The sequence below is a fragment of the Artibeus jamaicensis genome, unplaced genomic scaffold (genome assembly GCF_021234435.1).
Source record: "Artibeus jamaicensis isolate MK-2021 breed Jamaican fruit bat unplaced genomic scaffold, CSHL_Jam_final contig_1157, whole genome shotgun sequence".
In the NCBI taxonomy this organism is placed as follows: domain Eukaryota; kingdom Metazoa; phylum Chordata; class Mammalia; order Chiroptera; family Phyllostomidae; genus Artibeus; species Artibeus jamaicensis.
In genome coordinates this window covers 922,252-949,624 of record NW_026521226.1, presented here as the reverse complement: position 1 = coordinate 949,624, position 27,373 = coordinate 922,252, and the positions used below count along the sequence as shown (strand labels likewise).

At 39.3% G+C, this 27,373-nt stretch overlaps 1 protein-coding gene across 3 annotated transcripts in view; it reads right to left on the bottom strand.

Annotated features, from left to right (window-relative positions):
* Positions 1 to 27,373, bottom strand: part of FRMD4B (FERM domain containing 4B) — a 193,957-nt gene that overhangs the window by 127,717 nt on the left and 38,867 nt on the right. For all 3 annotated transcript variants that reach the window (XM_037130749.2, XM_037130748.2, XM_037130750.2), the window contains exons 2-3: positions 13,020 to 13,085; positions 10,574 to 10,668 (exon numbers count right to left, since the gene is read on the bottom strand). In XM_037130749.2, the coding sequence (XP_036986644.2) occupies positions 10,574 to 10,668; positions 13,020 to 13,085 (161 nt within the window). The remainder of the gene's footprint in view (positions 1 to 10,573; positions 10,669 to 13,019; positions 13,086 to 27,373) is intronic.

Genomic DNA, 27,373 nt, shown 5'->3' with positions numbered 1-27,373 from the left:
TCAAAATTGCTGCAGCTATTCAGGATCATTTATGGTTTCATATAAATTTTTGAAACGTTTGGTCTATATCTGTGAAATATGTCATTGGTGCTTTAATAGTGATTGCATTGAATCTGTAAATTGCTTTGAGTAGTATGGTCATTTTGGTGATATTAATTCTTCCAATCCATGAACACGGTATATGCTTCCATTTGTTTGTGTCTTCCTTAATTTTTTTCTTCAGTGTTGTGTAGGTTTCTGCATACAGGTCTTTTACCTCCTTGGTTAGGTTTATTCCTAAGTATTTTATTTTTCTTGTTGCTATAGTAAATGGGATTTGTCCCTGATTTCTGTTTCTGATATTTCATTGTTGGTGTACAAAAATGCCTTTGATTTCTGAATATTGACTTTGTATCTCACTGGTTTGCCAAAACACAATTCACTTATTAGATTGAGTAGTATTTTGGTGGAGTTGGTAGAGTTTTCTATGTACATTATCATGTCATTTGCAAACAATGACCATTTTGCTTCCTCCCTTCCAATTTGGATGCCTTTTATTTCTTTTTCTCATATGATCACTGTGTCTGGGACTTCCAGTACAAGGTTGAATAGAAGTGGTGAAAGAGGACATCCTTGTCTTGTTCCTGATCTTAGAGGGAAAGCTTTTTTGTTTTTGCCCCTTGAGTGTGATGTTGGCTGTGGGTTTCTCACATATGGCCTTTATTATGTTGAGCTATGCTCCCTCTATTCCATTTTGCTGAGTATGTTTATCATAAATGGGTGCTGTACCTTATAAAATGCTTTTTTCTATATCTATTGATATAATCATGTAATTTTTGCCTTTTGTTTATGTGATATATTATGTATTGATTTACAAATATTGGACATCCTTGCATCTCTGGAATGAATCCCATTTGGTCATGGTGTATGACGTTTTTAATGTATTGCTGGATGTGGTTTCCTAATATTTTGCTGGGGATGTTAGCATGTATGTTCCTTGGTGATACTGGCCTGTAATGTACTTTCTTTTTTTGTGTGTCTTTATCTGGTTTTGGTATTAGGATGATGCTGGCTTCATAAAAAGAGTTTGGGAATCTTCCATCTTCCTGGATTTTTTGGGAATAGTCTTTGAATGATATGGGTTAGCTCTTCCTTAAATATTTTGTAAAATTCTCCTGTGAAACCATCAGTCCAGGGCTTTTGTGTGCCGGGAGCTTTTTGATTACTGCTTCAATTTCATCAGCTGTTATTGGTCTGTTCAAGCTTTCTGTTTCTTCACTCAGTTTTGGAAAATTATATTTTTCTAGAACTTTGTCAATTTCGCCTAGGTTTTCAAATTTCTTGGCATGTATTTGTTCATAGTAATTTTTTACAATCCTTTGTAGTTCTCTGGTATCAGCTGTAATCTCACCTCTTTCATTTTTGATTCCGTTTATTTGGGTTCTTCCTTTTTTTCTTGATGAGTCTGCTTAAAGGCTATCAATATTGTTTATCTTTTCAAAGAACCAGCTCCTGGATTCATTGATCTTTAGAATTGTGCTTTTAGTCGCTATGTCATTTAATTCTGCTCTGATCTGGTTATTTTCTTCCTTCTACCTGCTCTGGGCTTTGTTTGTAGTTGTTCCTCCAGTTCTTGTAGGCTCAGAGTTAGGTTGTTTATTTGAAATGCTCCTATCTTTTTTAGGTAGGCCTGTATCACTATGAACTTCCCTCTCAGGACTGCCTTTGCTGTGTCCCATATAGTTTGACTTGTTGTGAGTTCACTTTCATTTGTTTCCAGAAACTTTTTGATTTCCTCCTTGATCTCATTCTTGACCCATTCATTGTTTAATAGTATGTTCTTCAATCTCTAAGAATTTGAGTGATTCTGAATGTTTTTCTTAAGGCCAGTTTCTAGTTTCAGTCCCCTGTAGTCAGAGAAAATGCTTGATATGATTTCAGTTTTCTTGAACTTGTTGAGACTTGTTTTGTGTGCTATCATGTGGTCTATCTTCGAAAATGTTCCCTGTGCATTTGGACAGAATGTGTATTTTGCTTCTTTGGGATGAAAGGCTCTCTCTCTCATATATATATATATATATATATATATATATATATATATATATATATATTCAGTTAAGTACATTTGATCTAGGGCATTGTTCAATGCCACAATATCTATGTTGATATTTTGTTTGGAACACTATCCATTTTTGACAGTGAGGTGTTAAAACCCCCTACTATACATTTTTGCCTTCAATATTTTTCTTGAAGTCCTCCAAGATTTTCTTTATGTATTTGGGTGTTCCTATGTTGGGTGCATATATGTTTACAATGTTTATGTTTTCTTGATGGATTCTTACCTTGAATATTATAAAGTGATCATCTGGGTCTCTTTTTATGGCTCTTTGTTTGAAGTCTATTTTGTCTGGTATGAGTATTGCTACCCTGTTTTTTCCTATCACTTTGTTTGTAATATTTGTTTCCAGCCTTTCACTTTCAGTCTGTGTAGGTTTTTTTTTTTTCTGAGGTGGTTCTCTTGTAGGCAACATATGTCTGGGTTAGGTTTTCTTATCCATTCAGCTACTCTATGTCTTTTGATTGGAGCATTTAATCCACTAACATTTAAGGTTATTATTGATAGATATTTATTCATTTTTCCCCTCTTTTTTTATCTGTGTTCCTCTCTCTCACTCTTTTCCTTTCTCTTCTTTTAGTAATCCCTTTAGCATATCTTGTAGGGCTGGTTTGGTGGAGGTGTATTCTTCCAGCTTTTTTTTTTTTGCCTGGGACACTTCTTATTTTGCCTTCCATTTTAATTGAGAGCCTCACTGGGTAAAGTAATCTTGGTTGCAGGCCTTTATTTTTTATTACTTGGGGTATCTCTTGCCACTCTCTTCTGGATTGGAGTGTTTCTGTTGAGAAATCAGCTCGTAGCCTTATTGGACCTTTTTGCATGTTACTTCTTCTTTGTGCCTTGTTGCTTTTAAGATTTTCTCTTTGTCTTTAAAACTTGGCATTTTTATTATATGTCTTGCAGTAGGCCTCCTTGGTTCACCATAATTGGGATTCTCCGTGCTTCCTGAACTTGCATGGTTTTTTCCCTCTCCAGGTTCAGAAAGTTTTCTGTCACTATTTTTTCAAACAGTGTTTTTATTCCTTGGTCCTTTTCTTCTCCTCCTGGTATTCCTATTTTTTGAATGTTGTTGCATTTAATGTTATCTTGGAGTTCCCTTTAAGCTATCTTCATATTTTTTGAGTCTTTTTTGGGCAGCTGCTATACTTAGGTATTTCTTTCCACCTTGTCTTCCAGCTCACTAATTCGGTCCTCTGCTACATCAAGCCTGCTTATAATTCCCCCTATAGTGTTTTTTTTCTGAAATTTTATTTTTCATTTCTTCCTGGTTTTTGTATATAGTTTCTATTTCCTTTTTCATTCTGTTGTAGTTCTCACTCAGTTCCTTGTAGTTGTCCATGAATTCCTTGAGCATCCTTATAGCCATTATTTTGAATTCTGTATCTGATAGTTTGCTTACCTCCATTTTATTTAGTTCCTTTACTGGAAAGTCTTCCATTCCTTTTGATTGCAGGGGTTTTTTTTTTTTTTTTGGTCTTCCCATTTTTAGGTGACTCTTTTTGTTTGTTTCTGTGCTTCCTGATGTTCTGCTTCGGTAGTTGCCTTTGCAGGGTGAACTTCTATGGTAGGAATTTTATGTGATTCAGCGGTATGGTCTCTTTGATCTCCTTGTCTGGATGCTCTAGGTTTGCCCTTTCTTCTGTTTGTGTGGACTTTCTTGTTGTACTTGGGTTTTTACCTGTCTGTGTTTCCTTTGTTGGTGGGCTCTCTTCTCTGTTGGATATACTGATGTTCACAGCTCCCACCTAATCTTGTATGTGATCAGTTGCAGGGGGAAGGCAAAATGGATTAAGGCAGCAGGAGAGTATTCTGTTGGGAATTAAAGTACCAACAAGTACAGAGAAGACAGGAGATCCCTTGTATAAGTATAGTGTTAATAGTGATATTTCACCCAACTAGCCACTTTTTATAAAAGGCAAAAGAGTAAGACTCTTGTTAGAGGACAGAAGGATTGTGAGCTGACTCCAGAAAACAGAGCACATGTGCAAGGTTAGATGATGAAATATAGTGAGAGTAAAGGATAGAAAGTAGGCATAGTGTGCAAAAGAATAGAATTAACCACAACTGTAATAAAGCTAAGGGAGATAGTGAAATGGCCTAAGACCAGAGAAGGGTTCTGTGTGGCATTTACAATTATATATAACAACAATTATTTACAATAGTACTGGAGCAACGATAATATGACAAGAAATATATGATTTGAATAACCAGAATAGAAAGTAAGTAATCAAAAGTAGTGTGTTATTGGAATAAGAGTAAAGCGAAAGAAGAAAGATTAAAATACAATATGAAAGAGAGAATAAGAAAAACCATTAAAACAATGCAATTAAACAAAGAAAACAAAAAAACTAAACAGAAAGAAGAAAAATAAAAAATACTAATAAAATAAAAGAAGTAAAAATAAATAATAATAATACAAATAAAGAATAAGATGTAAGTTCTATAGGATAGCAGAGTGACATATGTCTCAGTTTCTCAGTTGTTGGGATTAGCCTTGTGCTCCCTCTTTGGATCTGTCTCTGGACCTGTCACAGCTCCATACCTTATTGTGTTTCTTGGGGGAAGAAAGGACCAAAAAAATGCCTCCTGCTGATTTTAAACCTTCCAAGTGAGCTCTGCTGGTCTTCCTGGATGCCACAGGCATAGGGGGGCTGGGTTTCTCTGTTTTTATCTTCCTATGGTTTTGTGAAGATGGGAGCTAGGTCTGGGCTGCAATATTGACAGTTGCCCAGCTTCTAGCTGAGGTCCTCAGTGAGCTGTCAGGCCCCCATTATCTATCTGCTGCAGGTCAGTACCTTTAATCCACCAGTTGTGACATGGACACTGAGGAGCCCTCCCCTTTGCTCTTTTTGAGTCCACCATGTCCAGAGCCTGCCACTGGGCAAGTGGCACCAATCAGCCTCTGGGCAAGCAGAGCAAATTGGCTGCTGTGTGAGCAGTGCAAGCTAGCCGAGGTGTGCAAGAGTTCCTTAAACAGCGGCTGAGAGCCTTTCTTTTTTGAGTAAAATTCTCTTGTTTAAGTCCTCCGTTCTTAACAAGTGCCCTGCTTTTCAAACAGCCCAACTTTCTAACCAGACTGGACACTATCCAGGTCAGGGTCTGACAGGGCCCAACTCTTCTCCCATCTCCAGGTGTCACCCAGTTCCCCAGTCTCTCTAGTAATGACTTAGCCAATGTCCACAGTTCCAGCAGTTAAACACCACCTCTGTGTATCTCCCACTTTGTCTATATTCCCCTCATCAACTTCAAGCATCCATGTTCATCCTGGAGCCGCTTTGCCCTCCCTGCTTTGGTAGGGGAGGGAGCTGGTGATATGACTCTTCACCAAGGAACCTGTGGCAGGCACCAGGCCAGATCCTTGGTGCACAAGGATCCCAGGGACCTTACCATCTCAACGCAATCTCCTTACCATCTGTCTTCAATGTCCTCTATGATTTTTGGCCTCCAAACTTCCTGTAAGCTGGGATTCCATTGGCTGTTCACTCTGATCCTCAGAAGATTGGCTAGGTGTTCCAGCTGGGCACAAGGAGAAGTGGGCTCCACTCCCACCTACCTTGCTGCTATGTTTTTCTGTTTTTCCTTTTTTGTGTGTCTGGAATGCTTCCCTAGAATTTACAGAACTGATTCTTTCTTTAAAAAATATTTTATTGATTATACCATTACAGTTGTCCCATTATTCCCCTTCACTCCTCTCCCCACTGTACACCCCTTCCACTCACATTTCCCCTTTAGTTTATGTCCATGTGTCATACATATAAGTTCTTTGGCTTCTACATTTCCCATACTATTCCTACCCTCCCCCTATTTTCTACCTACCATCTATGGTACTTATTCTCTGTACCTTTTCCCCCTCTCTCCTCCTCCCACTCCCCTGTTGATAACCTTCCATGTGATCTCCATTCCTGTGGTTCTATTCCTGTTCTAGTTGTTTGCTTAGTTTGTTTTTGTTTTTGTTTTAGGTGTGGTAGTTAATAATTGTGAGTTTGCTGTCATTTTACTGTGCATGTTTTTTATCTTCTTTTTCTTAGATAAGTCCCTTTAATATTTCATATAATAAGGGCTTGGTGATGATGAACTCCTTGAGCTTGACCTTATGTGGGAAATACTTTATCTGCCCTTCCATTCTAAATAAAAGCTTTGCTGGATAGACCCATCTTGGATGTAGGTCCTTGCCTTTCACAACTTGGAATATTTTTTTTCCAGCCCCATTTTGCCAGTAAGGTCTCTTTTGAGAAACCAGCTGACAGTCTGATGGAAACTCCTTTTCTTTTGCTGCTTCTAGGATTCTCTGCTTCATATTTATCTTGGATAGTGTAATTATGATTGCCTTGGTGTGTTCCTGCTTGGGTCCAACTTCTTTGGGACTCCCTGAGCTTCCTAGACTTCCTGGAAGTCTATTTTCTTTGCCAGATTGAGGAAGTTCTCTTCTATTATTTGTTCAAATAAGTTTTCCACTTGTTGTTCTTCCTCTTCCCCTTCTGGTACCCCTATAATTTGGGTGTTGGAATGTTTAGAGATGTCCTGGAGGTTCCTAAAAAATTGGAAGTTCCAATTTTTTGAATTTTTGTTTCTTCATTCTTTTCTGTTTGGTTGTTTCTTTCTTCCTTCTGGTCCACACTGTTGATTTGAGTCCCAGTTTCCTTCCCATCACTATTGATTCCCTGTACCTTTTCACTTATCTCACTTAGTGTAGCCTTCATTTTTTCATGTAATTTGTGACCAAATTCAACCAATTCTGTGAGCATCCTGATTACCAGTGTTTTGAACTGTGCATCTGATAGGTTGGCTACCTCTTTGTTGCTTAGTTGTATTTTTTTCTGGATCTTTGATCTGTTCTTTCATTTGGAACTTTTTTTTGTCTTGACATGCCCTTTAGTGAGGGGCGGAGCCTTAGATGTTCACCAGGGCGGGGTAACCCACAGCTGGATTGTGACACTGTATGTGGGGGTGTGGTCCGAGAGGGAACAATGGTGCTTGCTGTGCTCTCTGCCAGATTTCAGTTACTTTCCCCACTTCCCACAAGTAAATTGGGTCCTTCTGGTGCTGATTCCTGTGTGGGTGGGTTTGTGCATGTTCTAGGGTCCTAAGGGTCTCCCCACAGGTGTTTTCAATCAGTGGTCTGAGGCTTTATTTCCCTGAGCTGGGACCTTAGGTTGTGTGATGTGTCCCACTCGCCCTTTGTTTTGCCTGGTTTATCTGAGCATGAGTGTGGGACCACCTGGTCCACCAGCCACTGCCTTGCTGGTCAGCTGCAGCCTTGTGCATCCTGATCCACAATCTGCTGCCTGGCTGTCACCAGCTGCCACCTCTCCAGGAGTCCTCTCTGCCCCGGCTTCCCGACTCTGCCCCTCCTACCAGTCTGGAGTAATGTGTATTTCCTAACTCCTTGGTTGTTAGATTTCCATAGTGTTTGATTTCCTGTCAGTTCTGGTGGTTGTTTGTTTTTTTTTTTTGAAATTGTTGTTGTGCTTCTTTTGGTTGTGTGAGGAGGCACAGTGTGTCTACCAATGCCTCCATCTTGGCCAGAAGTTTGGTTCTTGCTTTTTAAAATTTATTTATTTTTTATTGTTGACACTATTACAGGTGTTCCTCATTTCTCCCCCTTTTGCTCCTTCCACCTAGCCCATGCACCCCCTGCCCTGGCCTTCACCACAATTTTGTGGTGCATTATATGGTCTTTGCCTAATTTCTTCTAGTCCCCCTTACCCCGGCCACTCTACACTCCTCTTAGACTTGTTAGTATGTTCCATGTATCTATGCCTCTTTTATTTTGTTTGTCAGTTTATTTTGTTCATTAGATTCCACATATGAGTGAAATCATGGTATTTATCTTCTTCTGACTGGCTTATTTCACTTAGCATAATAATCTCAAGGTCCATCTATGCTGTTGCAAAGGGTAAGAATTCCTTTTTATAGATGCATAGTATTCCATTGTAAATGTACCCAATTAAAAAAAGATTTTATAGAAACATTGATATGTGAGAGAAAAATCAATTAGCTGTCTCTCAACCTAGGCTGGGAATTGAACTGGTGACTCTTTGCTTTGTAGTAAGACACCCAACTTCCTGAGCCACACCGGTCAGGGTTATTTATTTTTTTTAGAGAGAGGGAAAGGCAGGGAGAAAGAGAGGGAGAGAAACATCGATGTGAGAGAGAAAAATTGATCGGTTGCCTCTCATATATGCCCTGACCAGGGACCAAACCCAAAATACAAGAATGTGCCCTGACCGGGAATCGAACTGCAGATCTTTTGCTTTGCAGGATGATGCCCAATGAACTGAGCCACCCTGGTCAGGGTTATCATGACTTTTTTATTCACTCATCTACTGATGGGCATTTGAACTGTTTCTAGATCTTGACTATTGTAAATAACGCTGTTGTGAACATAGGGGTACATATATTCTTTTGATTGGTATCTTGAGATCTTAGGATATATTCCCAGAAGTGGGATTGCTGGGTCAAATGGAAGCTCCATTTTTAGTTTTTTAAGGAAACTCCATACTGGTTCTTGTCTTTTATTGTACATTTAAAAACCATCCTAGCTCACCTTGTCTAAAACTGTACCCCAGCTTTTTTCAATCATGGCCTCTTGTTTTATGTTCTTCAAAGAACTATCATTTCTGGTATTTTCCCATGTATCTACTTATTTATTTGTTTTGCTAGACCATGCCACTGCAATATAAGCTCCAAGAAAGCAAGAACCTTGTCTTTGTGGTTCAAAACTGACTTACCAGGACTTAGAACAATGCCTGGCATTTAGTAGGCATGCAAGAAATATTTTTGAGTGAACAAATTACTCCAGTATTTATGCTTTTAGCCTCTACTCTGTGATCTCTTTAAATTATAGTGTTTATGGCACACATGGATTGTAACATATAACTTAACCATGAAGTATTTATGGTTTTATGTCTTATACTATTAGCTATTATTTCATTCACATTCAGATTCTGTGTGTGTGTGTGTGTGCGTGTGTGTGTGTGTAATCATTGATTCACATGAACTACTTAGTCCTGGTTTTCCCACTACAGCGTTTGGTCAGTGGGAACCTCCATTTCCTATTTCATCCAGCAGAGGACTGATCATGCAGGGTCTCAATGAGTTACTGTGTGAACAGATAATTTTGTGATTCAGATTAAGGTAGGTGATGTTGAGTGCAGTTTTTTCTACTTTGTTGAATCCTACTCAGAAAATATACTGAGTCCAGCTCCAACTGGTGTGGCTCAGTTGGTTGGGTGATGTCCTGAAAACAGAAAGTTCACAAGTTTGATACCGAGTTAGGGCACAAGCCTGGGTTCTGGGTTTGGTCTCTGGTTGGGGCCCCTACAAAAGCAAACCAATTGATGTTTCTCCCTCACATTGAGGTTTCTCTCCTTCCCTTTTCCTCTCTCTAAAATCAGTAAGCATGTCCTAGGGTAAGGATAAAAAAGAAAAAAGTTAAAAAAATATATATATACTGAGTCTAGAATCAAAGTTTTTAGGTTTTTCCCTGTCTCTTGAGAATTTAGCTGCCTGGTCTTCCCCAGCCCAAGTCCTAGGCCAATGGCATTTCCAGGAGGTCCTATCCTTGTAGCCCACAAGCCTGGGAAGAATCAGAAGGCACAGGTGTGAAAAACTAATTAACCCCTTCTGCAGATGATCCTATGTCTGGTGAAGCTGCAGACTGAAAGAACACTTAAATTGGAGAGTCAAAAAAGAATACTGGGTGATTGGCCAATATAGTTAGTCTGGGACACATTTTCTTAAATTTTAAAATTTGAATAGATCTTTGTAAATTATCCCCAGAAAGGGGGCAAATTCCTCTGATAATGTATCAGTCTGAATATAATATGGGTGAGTTAGAATACAGGTGAATTGGGCTGCCAATAACAGATAGACACACACACATAAAAAAGTGCTGACAAGTCCAAACACATTTGCTTACATGGAGTTTTAAATTATCACACATTTATTGCAAATATACTTGCCTCATTTTGGAGAAGATTTAAATTGTTGAGAAATATATACAATATTCAAATTATCAAAAATGAATGTAAAAGAAAAAAGATGGTAAGGAGATAACATAAAATAGACCTAGATGGGAGTTAAAAAGTCCACTCCATATTAAACTATATATATATTTTATGGGTAGGCCATAAATTTGCCTTTAAACTTTCTTGTCACCAAAACCAAAACATTATTCAGTTTTAGGATCTGAATGAATGACTATCTCGTATTTCTCTCACTGATAAATGAATTCAATAAAGCACATTGCATCCAAATTTCTAAAACAGGACAATATTTTGAGTTCTTAAAATGATCAATATTTTTTTTCTCTTTTTGCAATAGCCCTAGGAGAAAAATCTTGCATTAAAAAATCTTTAAGCAGAATGTACTCTAATTATTGGAGCATCTTCCTCCTTTTTTGCTAATTGTGAATGACAATGAGTCAGTAGTTCAGACAAAAGGTAAAGAAATAAAAATGACTAGAAAAAAACTTACGTGTCATCTGTAAAGGTGATTCCAAAGTACTCTTTTTCTTTCAGGTTGAAATGTGAAGCCACGAGGTCCAGCAACTCTCTTGATAAAAGTTTGGGCTGACAGTGTGAAAATCTGATTAGAAATAATTTGGTTGCCTCTCTCTCTTATTGTTACCACCTTCCTCTGCCCCAAATCATTTGAAATAACTTTTGTTTGTTTTTAAATACCTGCCCCCCATGCTGCAACAATAAATCTACTAAAGACCATTCTCTAACCGATTGGAAAGGAAGGGAAATGGGAATAGAAACGTCAATGAGATCATAATTTTCATATATTTGAAATTCAGTCCAGTACCTTACTTCTTTCTTCTAAGGTAAAACTGTGCTTACTAATGTGTTGGTATTTTGGAAAAAAACTCTTTTATATGTAGTATGGTGCTAGTGACCAAGACAAAGAATGTTAAACACCTCACTTTCTGGACTGTAAGATTAATTTTACTTGGTGGGGGGTAGTTGAAAAGAATTAAGACTTAAGGCTGTGGAGGGAGGTGGTCATCACAGGTGGAACTAACAATAACAACAATAATAATAATCATTCATTATGCAGAACTCTTTTATATCTATTATCTCATATTCTTACAATGAGTCTTTGAGGTATAGGTCCTTATTTCTGTTTTATGGATGAGTCAGCTGAGGACAAGAAAAGTTAAGAACCTTGTTTGATGTTAGTTAGGGAGGGCAGGGATCTGAACCCAGTTCCATCTGATTACAAAGCCTAAGTTTTTCATTTCTTTCTAGGGAGTAATTGTACCCACTGTATAGATGGTGACCAACTAATACTTACTAAGCACCTAGAAGAAGGATCTAATCTATGGGCTTTTAAGAAGCACTGTACTTGGTGCAAAGAAGCATGGTTTGGAATTAGCCAGAATGTCTGAAGTGAAAGTGGATGCTGGATTTGTTGAAGTTGTAGAAGAAAAGGGGGTTTTCAGGAGGGCATGCTAGATGGATTCTGTTTAAACTTTGAGCCATTCATTATGATGGCTTGAGGGTTGAATGTTTGCTGTTGGTGAAGAAAGAATAGTCATGATTGGAGAAAAATAAGGAAAAAAAAAGAAAGGAAAGAAAGTGAAAGAAAGAAAGAAAAGGGAAAAAAAAGAAAAACAGGTAAAAATGTAGACTAAAATGTTTACTCTGGTGAAACTATTGTTGACTGTATTATTTTCATTCCAATTGAAACCTATGCATAGTGAGCCTCAGAAGGGAGTAAAATTTAGGTTTGGTCAAAGGAAAGAATTCTAACCATAGCCATAGTTGTGGCTGTCAGCAGGGACTTCCACAATTTTTAAGGCTCTCGGTCCAAAGTATGGGGTAGATAAAGTGAGAAGCATCAACAATTACTATGTCATTACTCATACAGTCTCATATACTGTACACAGATATTTCATTCCCATATATAATCTAGCTTGATATTAACCATAATTTTGCAAGGAAGGCTAGGCAATCTTAATCCCAGTTTATAGTTTATGAAACTCGGTAATTAACTTGAAAAATGTCATGTAGCAGGAAAGTGGCAGAATACAGATTTTCAGCTCACAATAACCTTTTCAGGGAAGCATTATGTTCCCCAATTTACCAACAAAAGGTCCAAAGAAGTAAAGTCACTTGCTCCAGGTCACACAGCTACTGAGTGTCAAAGCTGAGATTGGAACCCAAGTATCTCTGTATATATGAGGGAGGACCCCCTCAAACTCCCAGATTTTATTAAAAATGTGTATTTATTCTTACATGTTTAAACTTCAGTCACCTTCGAAGTATCCTCCATTTGATGCAATACGCCTATTGAGACATTTCTTCCATTGCTCAAAACAGTTTTTGAACTCATCAATTTTGATGCCTTTTAGTGTTTCTGCCATTTTTTGTTTCACCTCTTCCCCATTTGACAAAAGTTTTTCCCTTTGAGGACTTTTTTCATCCAAGGAAACAAAAAAAAGAGTTGCTTGGGGCAAGATTGGGTGAATAGGGAAGGTGAAGCACGAGGCTCATGCTGTTTTGATCAAAAACTGCTGAACACTCACCATGGTGTGGGCAGGTGAGCTCGTAAATCACCCATCATGAAATGGGTAAATGGGTTAAAAGACTCTAAAAAAAATCCACTGAAGCTGAATGCAGCCTCTCACAACAATGACAGATGGGTTCTTATAATACTCAGCTAGTGGGATATTACAAGGGGGCCACCCTTCAGAAGATAATTCTGTTTTATTTTGGGTGTTTTTGGGTCCCCTCTCATACGTCACCAAGCTCTAGGCCCATACAGACCAGGTTTTCTGACTTCAAATCTACCTTTTCCTCCTCAGCCAATCCTCAGTCACTGGCTTTAAGGCTCAGGTAAGCAAACAGCCTGAATCTAGGCTATGAAACTCCCAGAGGGCACCACGGTGGGCTTTCGTCATGTGGGCAATACATACCTGAACCAGCAGCTCCAGCCTCCTATCATCCAGGAGGTGCACTTGGCAATGCCTGCCTTCTGTCATCTGTGGGACAAGATATCAAGAATGGTGTCAGGGTTGGAGCTGGCAGGAAGACCCTTGAATTTGATTTATTATTTATTTCACATGTGATGTGCTCAGCCTATAAATGGCTTGTATTGAGTTACTCAAGAGGCTTCATCATAAACAAATTTATTACATGGCATTAGCTCTTGGATTTTTTAACTTAAAAATGTTTAAGCTCTTTGATTTACAAGGAGAATGAAAAGCAGAGATGAATGAATGTATTGAAAAAATAATCCCTACACATGCACATAAGATTTTATTATAAAAAGTAGATTTCCTACCCAGAGGAAACTACTATATTTTTCTTTGAATCAATATTTTATTTTTTCAAATGAAGTGTCTCTATTCATTGTTATGTTTTAATAAATATAATATATGCATAATTATAGAAAGAAAAACATAATTCTGAAGTTCAAATGGAAAGTTTCCACTTTTGAAACTTCTGCCCACATTATGTCACTACTATAATTAAGAACAATTAAGATACAGTTAAAAATACTTGATGCATACATTTCCAATTAGATTTAATTTTTATCACTTATAATTTTAATAGTAGAAAATATTCTTTGTAAAATATTTAAATAGTGCATAGAATACAAAGGTCACCCTTGATTAACTCATACTTCAAGTCATTTGACCTACTGAAACCATTATCCTGTCAATCTGAGGAGAATCCCCACAGATCATCTTTGTATGAACTTTCCAATATATACAAGATATATATTTTTAAAATTGCACATTAAATGTTTTACCCTATTATTACATTGGACACATGTTCTGGAAATGAAGTAAATACTCTTAATATTTGTGCTTGTATATGTGTAACCATCCAGAAATTTTTAAAATATATTTTATTGATTATGCTATTATAGTTGTCCCATTTTTCCTCCCCATTATTCCCCTTTGTCCTTCACCTCTTCTCCAACCAGCATGTCCATGGGTCATACATACATCCTTCTTCACCTGTCCCTTAGTTCATGTCCATGGATCATACATATAAATTTTTTGGCTTCTACATTTCCTATACTGTTCTTAACTACCACCTGTCTATTTTGTACCTACCATTTATGTTTCTTATTCCCTGTACCTTTTCCCCCATTCTACCCTTGCCCGATAGTTGCTGATAGTCCTCCATGTGATCTCCATTTCTGTCATTCTGTTCCTGTTCTTGTTGTTTGGTTAGCTTGCTTTTGTTTTTGCTTTTGTTTTTTTTTTTAGGTTCGGTTGTCGATAGTTGTGAGTTTGTTGTCATTTTATTCTTCATAGTTTCGATCATCTTCTTTTTCTTAAATAAGTCCCTTTAACAATTCATATAATAAGGGCTTGATGATGATAAACTCCTTTACCTTTACCTTGTCTGGGAAGCACTTTATCTATCCTTCCATTCTAAACAATAGTTTTGCTGGATAGAGTAATCTTGGATGTAGGTCCTTGCCTTTCATGACTTGGAATACTTCTTTCCAGCCCCTCCTAACCTGCAAGGTTTCTTTTGAGAAATCAACTGACAGTCTTATGGGAACTCCTTTGTAGGTAACTGTCTCCTTTTCTCTTGCCACTTTTAAGATTCTCTCCTCTTTCATCTTGGGTAATATAATTATGATGTGCCTTGGTGTGTGCTTCCTTGGGTCCAATGTTTTTAGGACTCTCTGAGCTTCCTGGAAGTCTATTTCCTTTGCAAGATTTGGGAAGTTCTCCTTTATTATGGTTTCAAATAAGTTTTTAATTTCTTGTTCTTCGTCTTCTCCTCCTGGCACCCCTATGATTCAGATGCCGGAGCAGAGGTTCCTAAGCCTCTCCTCATTTTTTTGAATTCTTGTTTCCTCATTCTGTTTCAGTTTAATGTTTATTTCTCCCTTTTGCTCCAAATCATTGATTTGAGTCTCAGTTTTCTTCGCTTCATTGTTGGTTCCCTATTTTTTTCTTTATTTCACATTCATAGCCTTCACTTTTTCCTCTATTTTGTGACCATACCCAATCATTTCTGTGAGCATCCTGATTACCAGTGTTTTGAAATCTGCATCTATCTCTTCATCATTCAGTTCTACTTTTGGAGCTTTGATCTGTTCTTTCATTTGGGACTTTTTTTTTCGTTTTGTTTTGGCATGCCTCTTACATTGTAAGGAGTGGGACCTTAGGAATTGGCCAGGTCTGGGCAACCCACTTCACTCTGTTGTGGCTGTGTATGCTGGGGGAGGGGTAAGAGAGGGAACAATGCATCTTGCTCAGCTCTCGGCTGGCTTTCAGTCACTTCTCCCACTATCCACAGGCATATTGGGCCCTTCTGGCACCGATTCCCAGGTGGGTGGGTTTGTGTACATTCTAGCACCCTGTGGGTCTCTCCAATGAACTCTCCTATGAGGCCAAAAGTTTCTCCCACCCCCACAACTCCTACAGACTTTTTACAGCCAGAGGTTTTGAGGCTTTATTTTCTTATGCTGGAACCCTGGGTTATGCAGTCTTCCTTGCTCCCCAGTTGTTCCTTCTGGTTTATCCGCACACAAATGTGGGACCACCTGGTCCTCCAGCCACTACCTTGCCATGCATCCTCTCCACCCCACCTGCCTGTGTCCACCCCCCTCCACCAGTCTGAATGAATTGGACTTCCATACAGTTCAATTTTCTGGCAGTTCTGGTTATTTTTTGTTTTTAAATTTGTTGTTGTCCTTCATCAACTCAAACAGTATGAATCCATTAAGGAATATGTCAAAACTCATAAAGTATTTCAAGCTAGTGTGTTGCATAATCCAAACAAATTTACTGATTTTATTTATATATTTTTAAAATTTAATTATTTGAGAGAAAGGAAGAGAGACATCAATTTGTTGTCCCATGTATTTATGCATTTGTCGGTTGATTCTTATATGTGCCCTGACTGGGGAACAAACCCATAACCTTGGTGTTTCAGGATGACACTCTAGCCAACTGAACTACTGAGCCAGGGCCTTATTCCCTGATTTTTTTTTAAGAAAATATTTTTTACTTTCCATTTTGCTTTGGACCTCCTTTGGATGAGTCACTGTTTCTTTTGTGAACATAGTATTTTATCTTAGAGAATTTAATTGTAAATTTTTTGGTGTGCCTGCCCATCTCAGGACAAACATGGCCATCGTGATGGACAGTGGTGGCTGTATTGGTATAACATGGTCCTGCCTTTTTGGCTTCAGTTAATTGGACCAGTGATGCACACCTTACCCAAACTGGGCCCCTCAGAACCTCAGTCCAGGGAATGTGGAATTAAGACTGACAGAATGACAGTGTGGTTGCTGGGAGGCAGTCAGTATCTGCTGTGTGTGGAGGAGAAGGAAAGCCATGTGCAGAGAGAAGGAAGAAGACAAGCAGCTAATTGAAGGCAGGAGAAATCCTGCAGCCTGAGAGGAACAGCTGACTGAATAGCTGTCTGTGTCCCTTATGTCTTCCCGTCACTTTTAGTCCTTCCACTGGTCTGGGTGAATTTTTGTCCTTGGGTTCCATGACACACCCTTGTATTCCTTCAATAAATCCACATTTTTCCCTCTTTCTTAAGCTAACTTGATTTGTATTCTGCTTCTTGCAACTAAAAGCATCTTCATAAGATAACACAAGTACCCACACCGTAAATCAAGGCAAAAGTTTTCAAAAGGATGAACTTCCCCCAATGATGTTATTAATATAGTAAAGTAGTCAACACATAATCACTGGTGCTTATGTCTATATGAGGTTTGTGGTCTGTGGCTCCCCTAACCCTATTACCTGCAGGTTTCTGGGAGTCCCATCATGTACATTAGCAAACTCTGACTCAAGTTCATGTGATATTAAGGAAGAGATTTCACCTGCCTCAAAGACATTGTGCAGCAGGCAAAGTGCTGACACTTAACCCTGATCAATGTGTAGTATTTCAACCTCTACATAAGCCCATGAAGGGGTATGTCATTTTAGTGACTAGGAAACAGGCTTGAGAAATTATGTAACTTGCACAGAAGTTCTAAGCCAGGCTCTAACTCAAAATAATGTTTTATAATTATGATAAGCAATGTCCTGATTGCTTTCCCTGTGGCATCCTGAGAGGGACATAAACCACTTCTGAGGGCCACATTTATTACAGTCCTTATTGGCTTGAAAATTAACAAACAATCAGCTAAATCTTTCTGTAGTCCATCTATTCTCCCATTAAAAAAAGAAGAAGCTTTTTAATAAGATTATCACTAACACATTTTAAAGAAGATAAATGACAGGTAAAGTTAACAAGCCAGTTAACAACCACAGGGCAGAAATATTCTCCAGAGCTGATGGAGCAGAAATAAAGAAAAAGGGGGCTGACTGGTTCCTGTGTACATTCTGTGTGCCTGGCACCAGCTAGGCATTTTAATAATAACAGTAATAAAATAACAGGCATGTTCTGTGTTCTAGGCATTGTACTAAGCACTTTTCACAGATTAATATCCTGTGATACTCACATGAGGTAGATAGTTTTATCCCAATATTATGAGTGGATGATGTCAAAGAGATTATAAATAACAAGATTTTTAAATGGCAGAACTAGACCAAAACCCAAAGCCCAAACTCTTCGGCACTTAGCTATGCATGGTGTTCATTACACTGCAAAGTGTCAGCTTGGGGACAGCCTCCCATGTAACCCCATGCACAGCCCTTTTTTGATGGTGAGATGAGTGGGCAAAAAAGGGAAAACAAAGTGTCCCAAATGGGCATAAAAAAATCCTTTTGGTCCCAGAAAAAAAATGCATTCACTAGGAGTAGTTGAAAGTGTAGAGGTTATAAATAGAAAAAATTTTCAAGGTATCTAATAAACACTGCTTATTTGAGATCTGGGGAAACTAAAGAATGGACCTGCCCAAAGCCACACAGATAGTTAACGAGAGACCAGAGATTAAAACTCAAGACAGTGATCGTGAGGCCAGAACTTAAATGTTGCACACAGGTTATTCACCTAATAAATAATACTATCTTATTCAAATGCATTTCTGCCAGCAGGTTGATTTTTTAAAATTAAAAAATCTGTAACTACAAAAAAGAAAACACCAAACTAAGGCATTTCTTACTTATTTGAAACATGAGCCCCATTGATGTTTTACCTTCTAATTTCAACAACAGGACTTATATTTATAGGAAGCTATTCATGGATCACAATAATTATATCCATAAATACAGAATCAATTTTAAAAATAAAAACATCACCTAATTTTATCAAGAACATTCAATATATGATTCATTTAATGCTATGAGGTAAATATCTCCATTAGCTACATTTCACAGTTGAAGAAACTGAGGCACAGAGAGGCCAAGTAACTGGCTCAGGGTTACATAGGTCTTAAGAGGCAGAGCTGGGATTCCAGCCTTGGCAGACTAGCTCCTGAGCTTGTGTTTGTTATTACGCCATTTTTCTTTTGTTCTGTTTTCTTTTTTAAATGACTTTATTTATTTTTAGAGAGGGGGAGGGGAGGGAGAAATGGAAAGAAACATTGATGTGCAAGAGAAACATGGATTAGTTGACTCGTACACACCCCCAGATTTGGTACCTGGTCCACAACACAGGCTTGTGTTCAGACCAGAATAGAACTGGTGACCTTTCAATTTGTGGGATGATGCCCAACTCACAGAACCACATCAGTCATGGCTACCCCATTTTTCAATGTAATTATTACCCATGGAAGAAATGAAATATATTGGCTTTCCATTTCACATTCTACTTGGTTATCCTGACAATTTGCTTTCTTTACAAAACAGCAGTTCTATAATACCACTTAGGAGAAGAATAAGTAAATGAGCACGTCTCATTACGAACTTCCTTCTTTAAGATGGAAGAGTCTTCTCTGTTTTGCTCTTTGGTCTGCTCATCCCAGACAAAAACCAGTTTGCTAAGATAGGTTACTATACTTCATTTTAAGGAGTTCCTAAGAAGTGCAAATTTCTTTCCATAAGAAATTTCCTCTCTGTTTGTGTGTGAAATTGAGGTACAAAGAATCACTTTTGAGCCCCACAGAGACCATCAAAAATTTCAGATTTGACCCCTACCCAGTGACAGCCAAAAGCATCAATGCATCTGGAAATTTCCATGTAGCACCTACCGAGACTTGAGGCACTTCCCATCTTCTACCCCTCTGTTAGAGCCCAGGAATATAGAGACTGACTGTGTATGCCAAGTTAATATCCCACCTTGGTCTGTGGCTGCCCTGCATGTGCTGCCCAGGTGACAGAGCAGGTTCTCAGAGTAAGTGCTGCATGTTGGTGGAGGGACCTGCCCCTCTGCTCACTGGTCAAATGAGAAAGATCAGGGGGGAAGTAAGAATTGGCCTCAGACCAGACCTCTAGCTTCCAGGAACACTTTGGTGTAGTGTAGTACAAAGTGGAGCTCATTCTGTGTGATTATACCCCTCCTCCAATCCTCACGCCACTACTGCATTTAGGAGAAGGAAAGAGAAGCCTAAAGACAAGTCAGCACAAGGCAATGTGGGATTATTCAGGGTGATTGAGATCAGCTTAGAGAGTGACAGTAAATAACAGCTATAAAAAAGAGAAGAACCCCAGACTGCTTTGGTTTAGTAGTTTTTTGGGATGCAGAAGTATGAAAGTTTGGTAAGGAAGCAGCAAGCTTACTTGCCCCCTCCTGCCCACCCACATTCCCTTTTGACCTTTTCTGAAAACAGCATGAGAGGGCCTACATCACAAAAATAGCTCCTCATGATTTTTGGTGGAGTTTCTCATCCAGAGTCTAACCCATCATTACCCCTTGCCTGGATGCATGCAACATCAGCCATCTGTCCAGGCTGCATGCTTTTTGCTGAGCCCCATGTCAGGCAGTCTCTGCCTGGCCATGTAGTGATATCTCTAAAATACAGATCAATCCTTTTACTGTACTTCAAATTACCCACTGGCTTCTCATGTACCACAGTAGAGAATCTTCAGCTCACCACCAACGCCTGCATGTCCTGTGCCCCCACTCTCTAATTTTATCTCCAATACATCTGCTTTGCCTTGCCACACTATCCACACAATGGCTTCCTTTTCCTCCTCAGAACAAAACCTTGTTCCTGCTTCAAGACTTTGAGTATGTTGTTCCCTCTGGACTACTCTCTCCCAGATCATTGCATGATTGGGTGCTTTTGCCTCTCCCAGACCTTAAATCAAATGATGCCATTTCCAGGAGGCCTTCCCTGTCCTCAAATAAAGTAGAGCTCTCCCATATCACAGTGCTTTCATTTCTTTGCAGCTAGTATTTCCCTTCCTTTTTTTTTGTTCATCCTTGTCTATCTTTCACCATCAAAAGGTAACTTCATAGGCGAGACCTTGACTGATTTGTTCACCATTGTATCCCCAGGGCCTAGAACAACAGTGCAGGGCACATAGTGAGAACGTGGTAAATAAATATCTGCCCAGTGAAGGAACCTTAACTATTCAGAACCTAGACACAGTAAACAATGAAAAAAATCACAAATTATTTAAATTCACAGAGCATAATGCTAAATGAGGATGGTCCAAAACATCTCCCAAGTGTTGGCCCAGACAGACTTATACATACAAAGCTAGCTTTCCATCCAGAGAACAAGGTGTGCTGTTAAACGCCTCATCAGATGAGTTGCTCTGAAGGAACTGGAGAGAGGCAGAAAGCATGTATCTAGGACATTCTTACTTTAGGTTCTATTGAGTGGATGGAGTTTTATATTTCACTCAAATGATGTCAACCCCAGCTGAACAGGGCCTTTTTATACCATCTGTGAGTGTTGACTGAACATGAGCTATTGACACTTGCGTTCAGATAATGGTCTTTACTGACACAGATGTCTCCAAGCTACACCAGCTGTGATTTTTCCCTCAGGTTTCAAGGGCACTTCCTTCCCAATGTGTAGTCATTGGGAGCTGCTTTCTCAGTATCAATAAATGATTCTCCTACCTTCTATTAAGCAGGGGGATGCCCCAGGAGCTCTAAGCACTTCACACACACAGTATCTTCCTTCAATAACCCTAAGAGGTAAGACATTTAGACTTTATAGATGGCTGAACTGAAATGCAGAGAGGATCATGTAGCTGTGACCTGGAATAGAATCTCATATTCTATTAGTTGTAAAAAAGCAGGACTCTGGTACCCTTCTCTCTCCCTCTCTCTCTCTCTCAGGTTTACTGGCCGTGAGGAGGAAAAAGAGGGACTGGAGAGGAGAAGAAAGAGAGGGGAGATAAAAGGAACAAAGGAAGAAAGGAAAATGGGCAGGACTTGGGAGTGATAAAGAGGTGGTAAATTCAGCTTACCAAAGAAAATTAACTATCTGCCTTAGGAAAAATGCTAATGAGTAACGGCAGCTAGCTAACTGTGCCTGGGTCTGTCCAGCAGCCTAGATTTAATTTACAAGGGCCATTTAAATTCATTCATACAACCCTGTGAGTGTTGACTAGATTCTGACAGAAGCTAGTATTAGAAGCAGATTCCAATACTAGCTTCATTGTATAGATGAGAAAATTGAGGTTCACAGAAGGTATGTGACTGACCTTACCTACCACACAAGGTCACAGATAGGAAGAGGCAGCTTAGGTCATAAATGCAGGCACCCTGATTGCAGAGCCCATGCTCTTCACTGCTGTGTTGTATTACTTCTGCTATATGTCCCATCTGATGAGTCTTATATATTAAATCACACAGAGCTGAGGGATTTCACCTATTTGATTGCCGTGTACAACACTGTTATAGAAAAACTGGATCTGGGTTCTCCAAACCAGTTTTTTTTCTCAACTAGAAGCAAGACTAGAGGAACAGCAAGGCTTCTGTAATGACCATGCTTGGCTATCTCCTGGTTCTGCACTGAAGAAATATGGGCACCTTCTAAAAATGGGCACCTGTGTATGTCTTTGCTATTGATTTCCTTTGAGCCTCAGGATAGAATTCATCCCCACCTGTTGGGCTGCTGGCTCTTTCATGCTTATGTGAACACTTTGGATATAGGAGGATATCAATCAGTTATGTGGCTGCCTGGGCCTGACTCCACATTACACTGGACTGAAGATGCAATCTAGCACACAATGCAATAATTCAGTGTGGAAAGTCTCTGGATCATCTGCTCATTTATTCACTTAACCAACATTTGCTGAGCACTTCTAAGTGCAAGCATTAAGCTGGGTACTAATATATATCCACAAATGAGATAAGCAAGGCCACTGTCTCTGGAGCTTATGCTAGAGTGCAGATTTTCAGCTTTGGCACTATTGAGATTTGCGGCTGGATAGTTCTCTGTTGTGGGCTGTCCTGTGCATTGTGGGATGTTTGCAGCATCTCTGGTCTGCATCTAATAGATGCCAGTAACACCCCACCTCACCCTGCCATGTCTTGTTACAAGCAAATATGTTTCCACACACTGCCAAAAGTCTCTTGGGGAACAAAATCACCCCTGGTTGAAAACAACTGCTCTAGAGGTAAAAAGAAGAAAAAAACCTATTAGTCATTAAATACATTATTTTCAGATAACAGTAAGGGCTCTGAAATAGCTCAACTGAAATGAATTTCTTGGCGTGTGCAAAACTTACTTCAAAACTCTGTGCTTACCCAGGAAACATGAGAAATGAGGAAACAGATGGAGAGAACTTACAGTGAACTGCTGCTCTTTGCAAGCCACTCCCAGCAGAAATGGGAGGGATAACCCTGTTTTCTGGACAATAGCACTCAACTGCAAGCTCCCGTCTGTGGCAGAGGTTGGAGGACAGCAAACAACAAGGGCTGGTCAGGGGACAAACATTTCTGCAGCTCTAGTGTTCACCTGGCAAGCAATTTTGGTCAGCTTTGGCAGATTGTCCCTGGAGAAGGCATTCTCATAAAAGACAATTCCTTATCAGAGTATAGCCAGATCTCCTGAGGCTGGCATAAATAAAGGCCAGGTTTCAAAGGAAGAAAGAAAGAACAAAACAACTTATTAGGTCTGGAGCTGCTGGCCATCAGGCCACCCCAGGCTGGTGTCCCTGAGGAGTGCACAGGGTTTAGAATCAGGAGGGCTAGGCTTATGTCTCAGCTTGGCCATTGAACTTAGTATGTGACTCTGAGAAATGGGAATGATAAGAACCAATACCATTTAGCTTTGTTTATCTCTCAGAGTACTAGTGAGGGTTGATCCTAAAATGTACACAAAAGGTACAGGTGATAATCCTGTCACCTGTAATAAACTTTGTTTTTTGGGCAGAGTTTGGTTGTTAGGGTCTGAGCTAATTGCCTAACATGCCTTGTCAGCTTTACCCTAGTGCAATGAGTACCATCATCAGTGGAAATGATTTTTAAGTTGTTAACTGTTGTTATGTTAAGTGTAAGTGGTTATTTTGAGTTGGATGAATTATATTTTTCTCAGAAAAATGTTAAACTAGATTAATAAGAGGTCAAAATGTTATACTCAAGTTGAAAATCTATCCACCAGTTAAACCCTGGAAGGACTGGGCAACCCAAAAGGTAGAAATTAATTCCATTTTAATTTCTTAGTGATAAATCAACAGGTTAACTCAAGAACCCCATTTTTAGCTTCCTCGCGTGCCCAAAGCTGGGAACTTTTGCAAACTCTTGAGCCTTATCTGACTGTGACCAGATGGTGGCTTGTGTCAGCCACTTTCGTTCTCACCAACAGGATGTGGAGATGAATGTGTGCTGCCTGCATTGTCTGTGTCATATGCTCTGAGACACATTTTATCCACTGAATTCTCACAAATCCCCTGAAATAAATGTTGTGCTTTTAATTTCACACTGAAGAAGCTGAGACCACAAAGACGTTGAGAATAACTTGCCTGAGGTTCCTGACTAATAAGGGGTTGAGCCAATTTAAACAAGGAGTTCACCGAATGACAAGGGGGAAAAGAGGTAACACCTCTTCATGGAAGCTTCTTCATGGAAAAAGCTGCAGTGAAAAGCTGGATTCCTTTTATAAATACTCTGCACTTTTCCAATTAGAAACTTAGATGAGAGACTGTCAAATGTTTATTTTCAGAAAATCATGCAGGATATTCCTACTGTTCTTTTCCAGAAAGGAACATCCTCTTTACTTAAGACCAGTTGTTAGGCTGTATTTTTAGATGTCACAGTACAGTATCAATGAGTCAAAAAAGAAAAGGAAAAAAAAACAACAAGGGAGGGTACAGATACTGTCAACAGGAAGTCACAAAGTGTAACCAAGAAAAGCCTAGAGTATAGCCTGTGGGCTGTGCAGGTTTTAGTTCTGGTGTGCCGTCCAGGTTGACCACAAACAAAGTTCTCCAGGCGCCTTGTAGAAAATGGAAATTTTAGTTTCGGCAATTATGTAAGTAGCAGATACTCTGTGGTCTGGAAACTTTCCGCTTTGCCAAACGTCAGTCTTCTCTTTTTCCATGAAAAACAGTCCGTAGGAAGGAGAAAAAGTACTATGCTTTTCAAAAACTTAGAAGTAAAGACAAGCACATCTAGGGTGAAGAGATTTTAAAAATAAACGGCAGTGCTTGTAAGTTACAGATAGTCTAGGTACTGTTTATTCACTTGGAATTCTGGGCTGAATATAAGCCATGCACACAGCAAACAAATCACATACATTGCCCTGAAACCTAAAAATAAACACAAACTTAAATACAAAACCTAAACCAACTTTACACTAATTTTGGAGTACTCACTCATTGTCAGAGTTTTCATGTTTCAATTTTTCATCAACCCTGTTAGAATGTCTCTGACTTATGCTTTTCAAAGTCTCTTTGTTCTAAGTGGTTCATACACAAGTGGAGGTTAAAATAAATCCTTAGGGAGTTTATAATTCATACAAACAGATTTTATTAGGTCCAGAGCCTAGCTTGGCTGGTGGCACTGCCACATTTGTGTAGGGGTTTAGAAGAGCATTACCAAACTGTGAAAACAGAAAAGTCAAACTCATCTGGGACAAGATAGAAAAATTCTTAATCATAATGTCCAGGACTGAATTTAACATCACAGAAGAAACATTCTCTCTCAACTTAGGCACTTCTAATATTTATGAAGAAATATTTTTGTCACCTAATGCATGTTGTGTTTTCAAATGAGATTCAGTCTTTTCTTGAAGCTAACACAATATTCAAGGATTAAAACAAAATCAAAAGGTCACAGGTCAGGAAGACAAAAGTAATATAAAAAAGGAGCCCAAAAAGATTTTTGGGAGAACACCAGGAAATATAATGAGGGACAAAGAACCCTTTGGGGGAGTAGTGACATGGGGTCTCTCACAGCAGCCTCTAAGGGACCACTGCCCCATTTTCAAGCTGGTAGTTAAGCATAACCAATATTAAAAAATAAAGTTTATAAACTTACAATGAAATAAATTACATTAAAAGCAAAGGTAATAAATGCTCAAAACTTGTCACTTTCCAATTATTTTATGACATTTCACTATTATCTTTGTTCTTGAGGTGATTTATGTCTATTGAATCTGTACAGTAGGTAGCCTTAGTAATTAATGGTGTGCTCATCTCTTTCCAGTTAAATGATGTTAATTGGTAACATGAAATCGGTCATGGCAAGAGCATTTACACCATGGAAATTGGCAAATGCTACAAATTGGTGCCCTTTTCCCCAGAGAGCTGCTTGTTTAATACTGAGCATTACATTCTGGAGAAGCTCAATGGGAGAAGGAGGTCTTGGCAAGAGTGTGTGCTCAGAGCACAATGTCAGGATGTTGAGGCCATTGAGAGACCATGTAGCAAAGGTGAAAGAACAGAGACTCCAAATTCAGATGGAACTATGTTGAATACCCAGCACACTTAACTTTCCTAGGACTTATTTTGTATATCTCTAAAATGGGACTAATACATCTCCCAACAGAGCAGCTGTGCTCAGGGCAGCTTGGCACAGAGCTTGGCAAACAGAAGCCAGCATGAAAGGTGACTTGCACCGTTAACCCTTCAGCAGCACTGGGGGCTGGGGTGCAGACCTCCTGTGTGGTCGAAGATTCATGTATAACTATGTAATTTATTATTACACATACCTCCAATTCCCCTGTGAGCAAGCTCACCTCTGAGGTTCTCCTGACCGAGGAATTCACCTTTCATGCTCATTGTCATTTGCCACCAGAATGTTTTATTTACTGCTGCTTTGCTATCTCCTAAGACAGTGCCTAGCCCCTTATGGGACTTAACAAATGTATGTGGGATGAGTGATTCTCTCCCTTCACTTTTGAGTTTTCTACCATTTCTACTGTTCAGGTCTCATTGAAAACTGAGTGACTTCTTTTTCTCTTAATTACCAAATTCCAACCCACTGTGTAGCTACTGTTCTTCTGGAATCTATCAAATCATTGGCATGCTTTTTCCTGCCGAGGGAAGCCACCATGACTTTGAAGCATTGGTGAGAGCTGTTTCCATCATTTTCATTTGTAAGCAGAGTTGAGCACATGTCATTGTGCTCTGTCAGCAAATTTCTCCCCATTTCTATTACTGCTCTTTCCAATCTCAGTTCCCTTCTGCCTCTGTCAGAAGGAACAAGACCTGTGAGAAGAAATTTCACCCAACACTTGCAGCTGTATCCAGGGAACCAAATATTTACCCCATGACCCTGGTTCAGTGTTGTCTCTTAGATTTGCTGATCTGGAGCAGCGTGTCTGAAGGGATGTAATGGGCTGGGCACTTAAACAAGCATCATGGGTGCTTAAGAGTGACTTGGACGGGCTGTTAAGCAAACTCATTAGGAAGTCATTAAGCTCTGTAACTCCTAGTGCTTTTTTGATCACACTTGCTTTAGTCAGGGGGATAATACAGGGTGGAGCTGCCCACTCAGCTTCTTGGTGCAGGGCAGGGTTGGGAAGTCAGCCCTTAGGAAATCAGATGGGCATAATATCTGATCCTGGTTCTGCCTCTAACTTGCTGGAGACTTCAGGCAAGCTGCTTACCATTTCTGAGTAACCACTGTGAAACGGGAAGAATTTTGCCTAGTGCATTGTATCCATTCCATAAGAAGCAGCTATTATTCCTTTTAAAAGTATACATAGTATATTATTTAAGAAGTATGAGTGTCAAGAGTACACGCTCTGGAGTCAGGGTTGGGTTTCAAGCCCAGCTCTGCTCTTTAGTACCTGTGTGGCCTTGTGCAGGGTACCTCACTTCTCCTCAGCCTTGGTTTCCTCACCTGAAAGTGAGGATAATAATAGAACCCCCTCCCAGGGCTGGGAGGTTCTCTTGAAAATGCCTGCAATTTTAAATAATGTCATTATAATTTTCACTACTAAAAACGAAGCAATTGCAATTGCTATAGACTTTTTTCACAGTGGATGTTCTCAAAGGCCATGTTCAGGTGTTGAGTGGGTGGTGAGCAGGTTCCACTTTGCCTC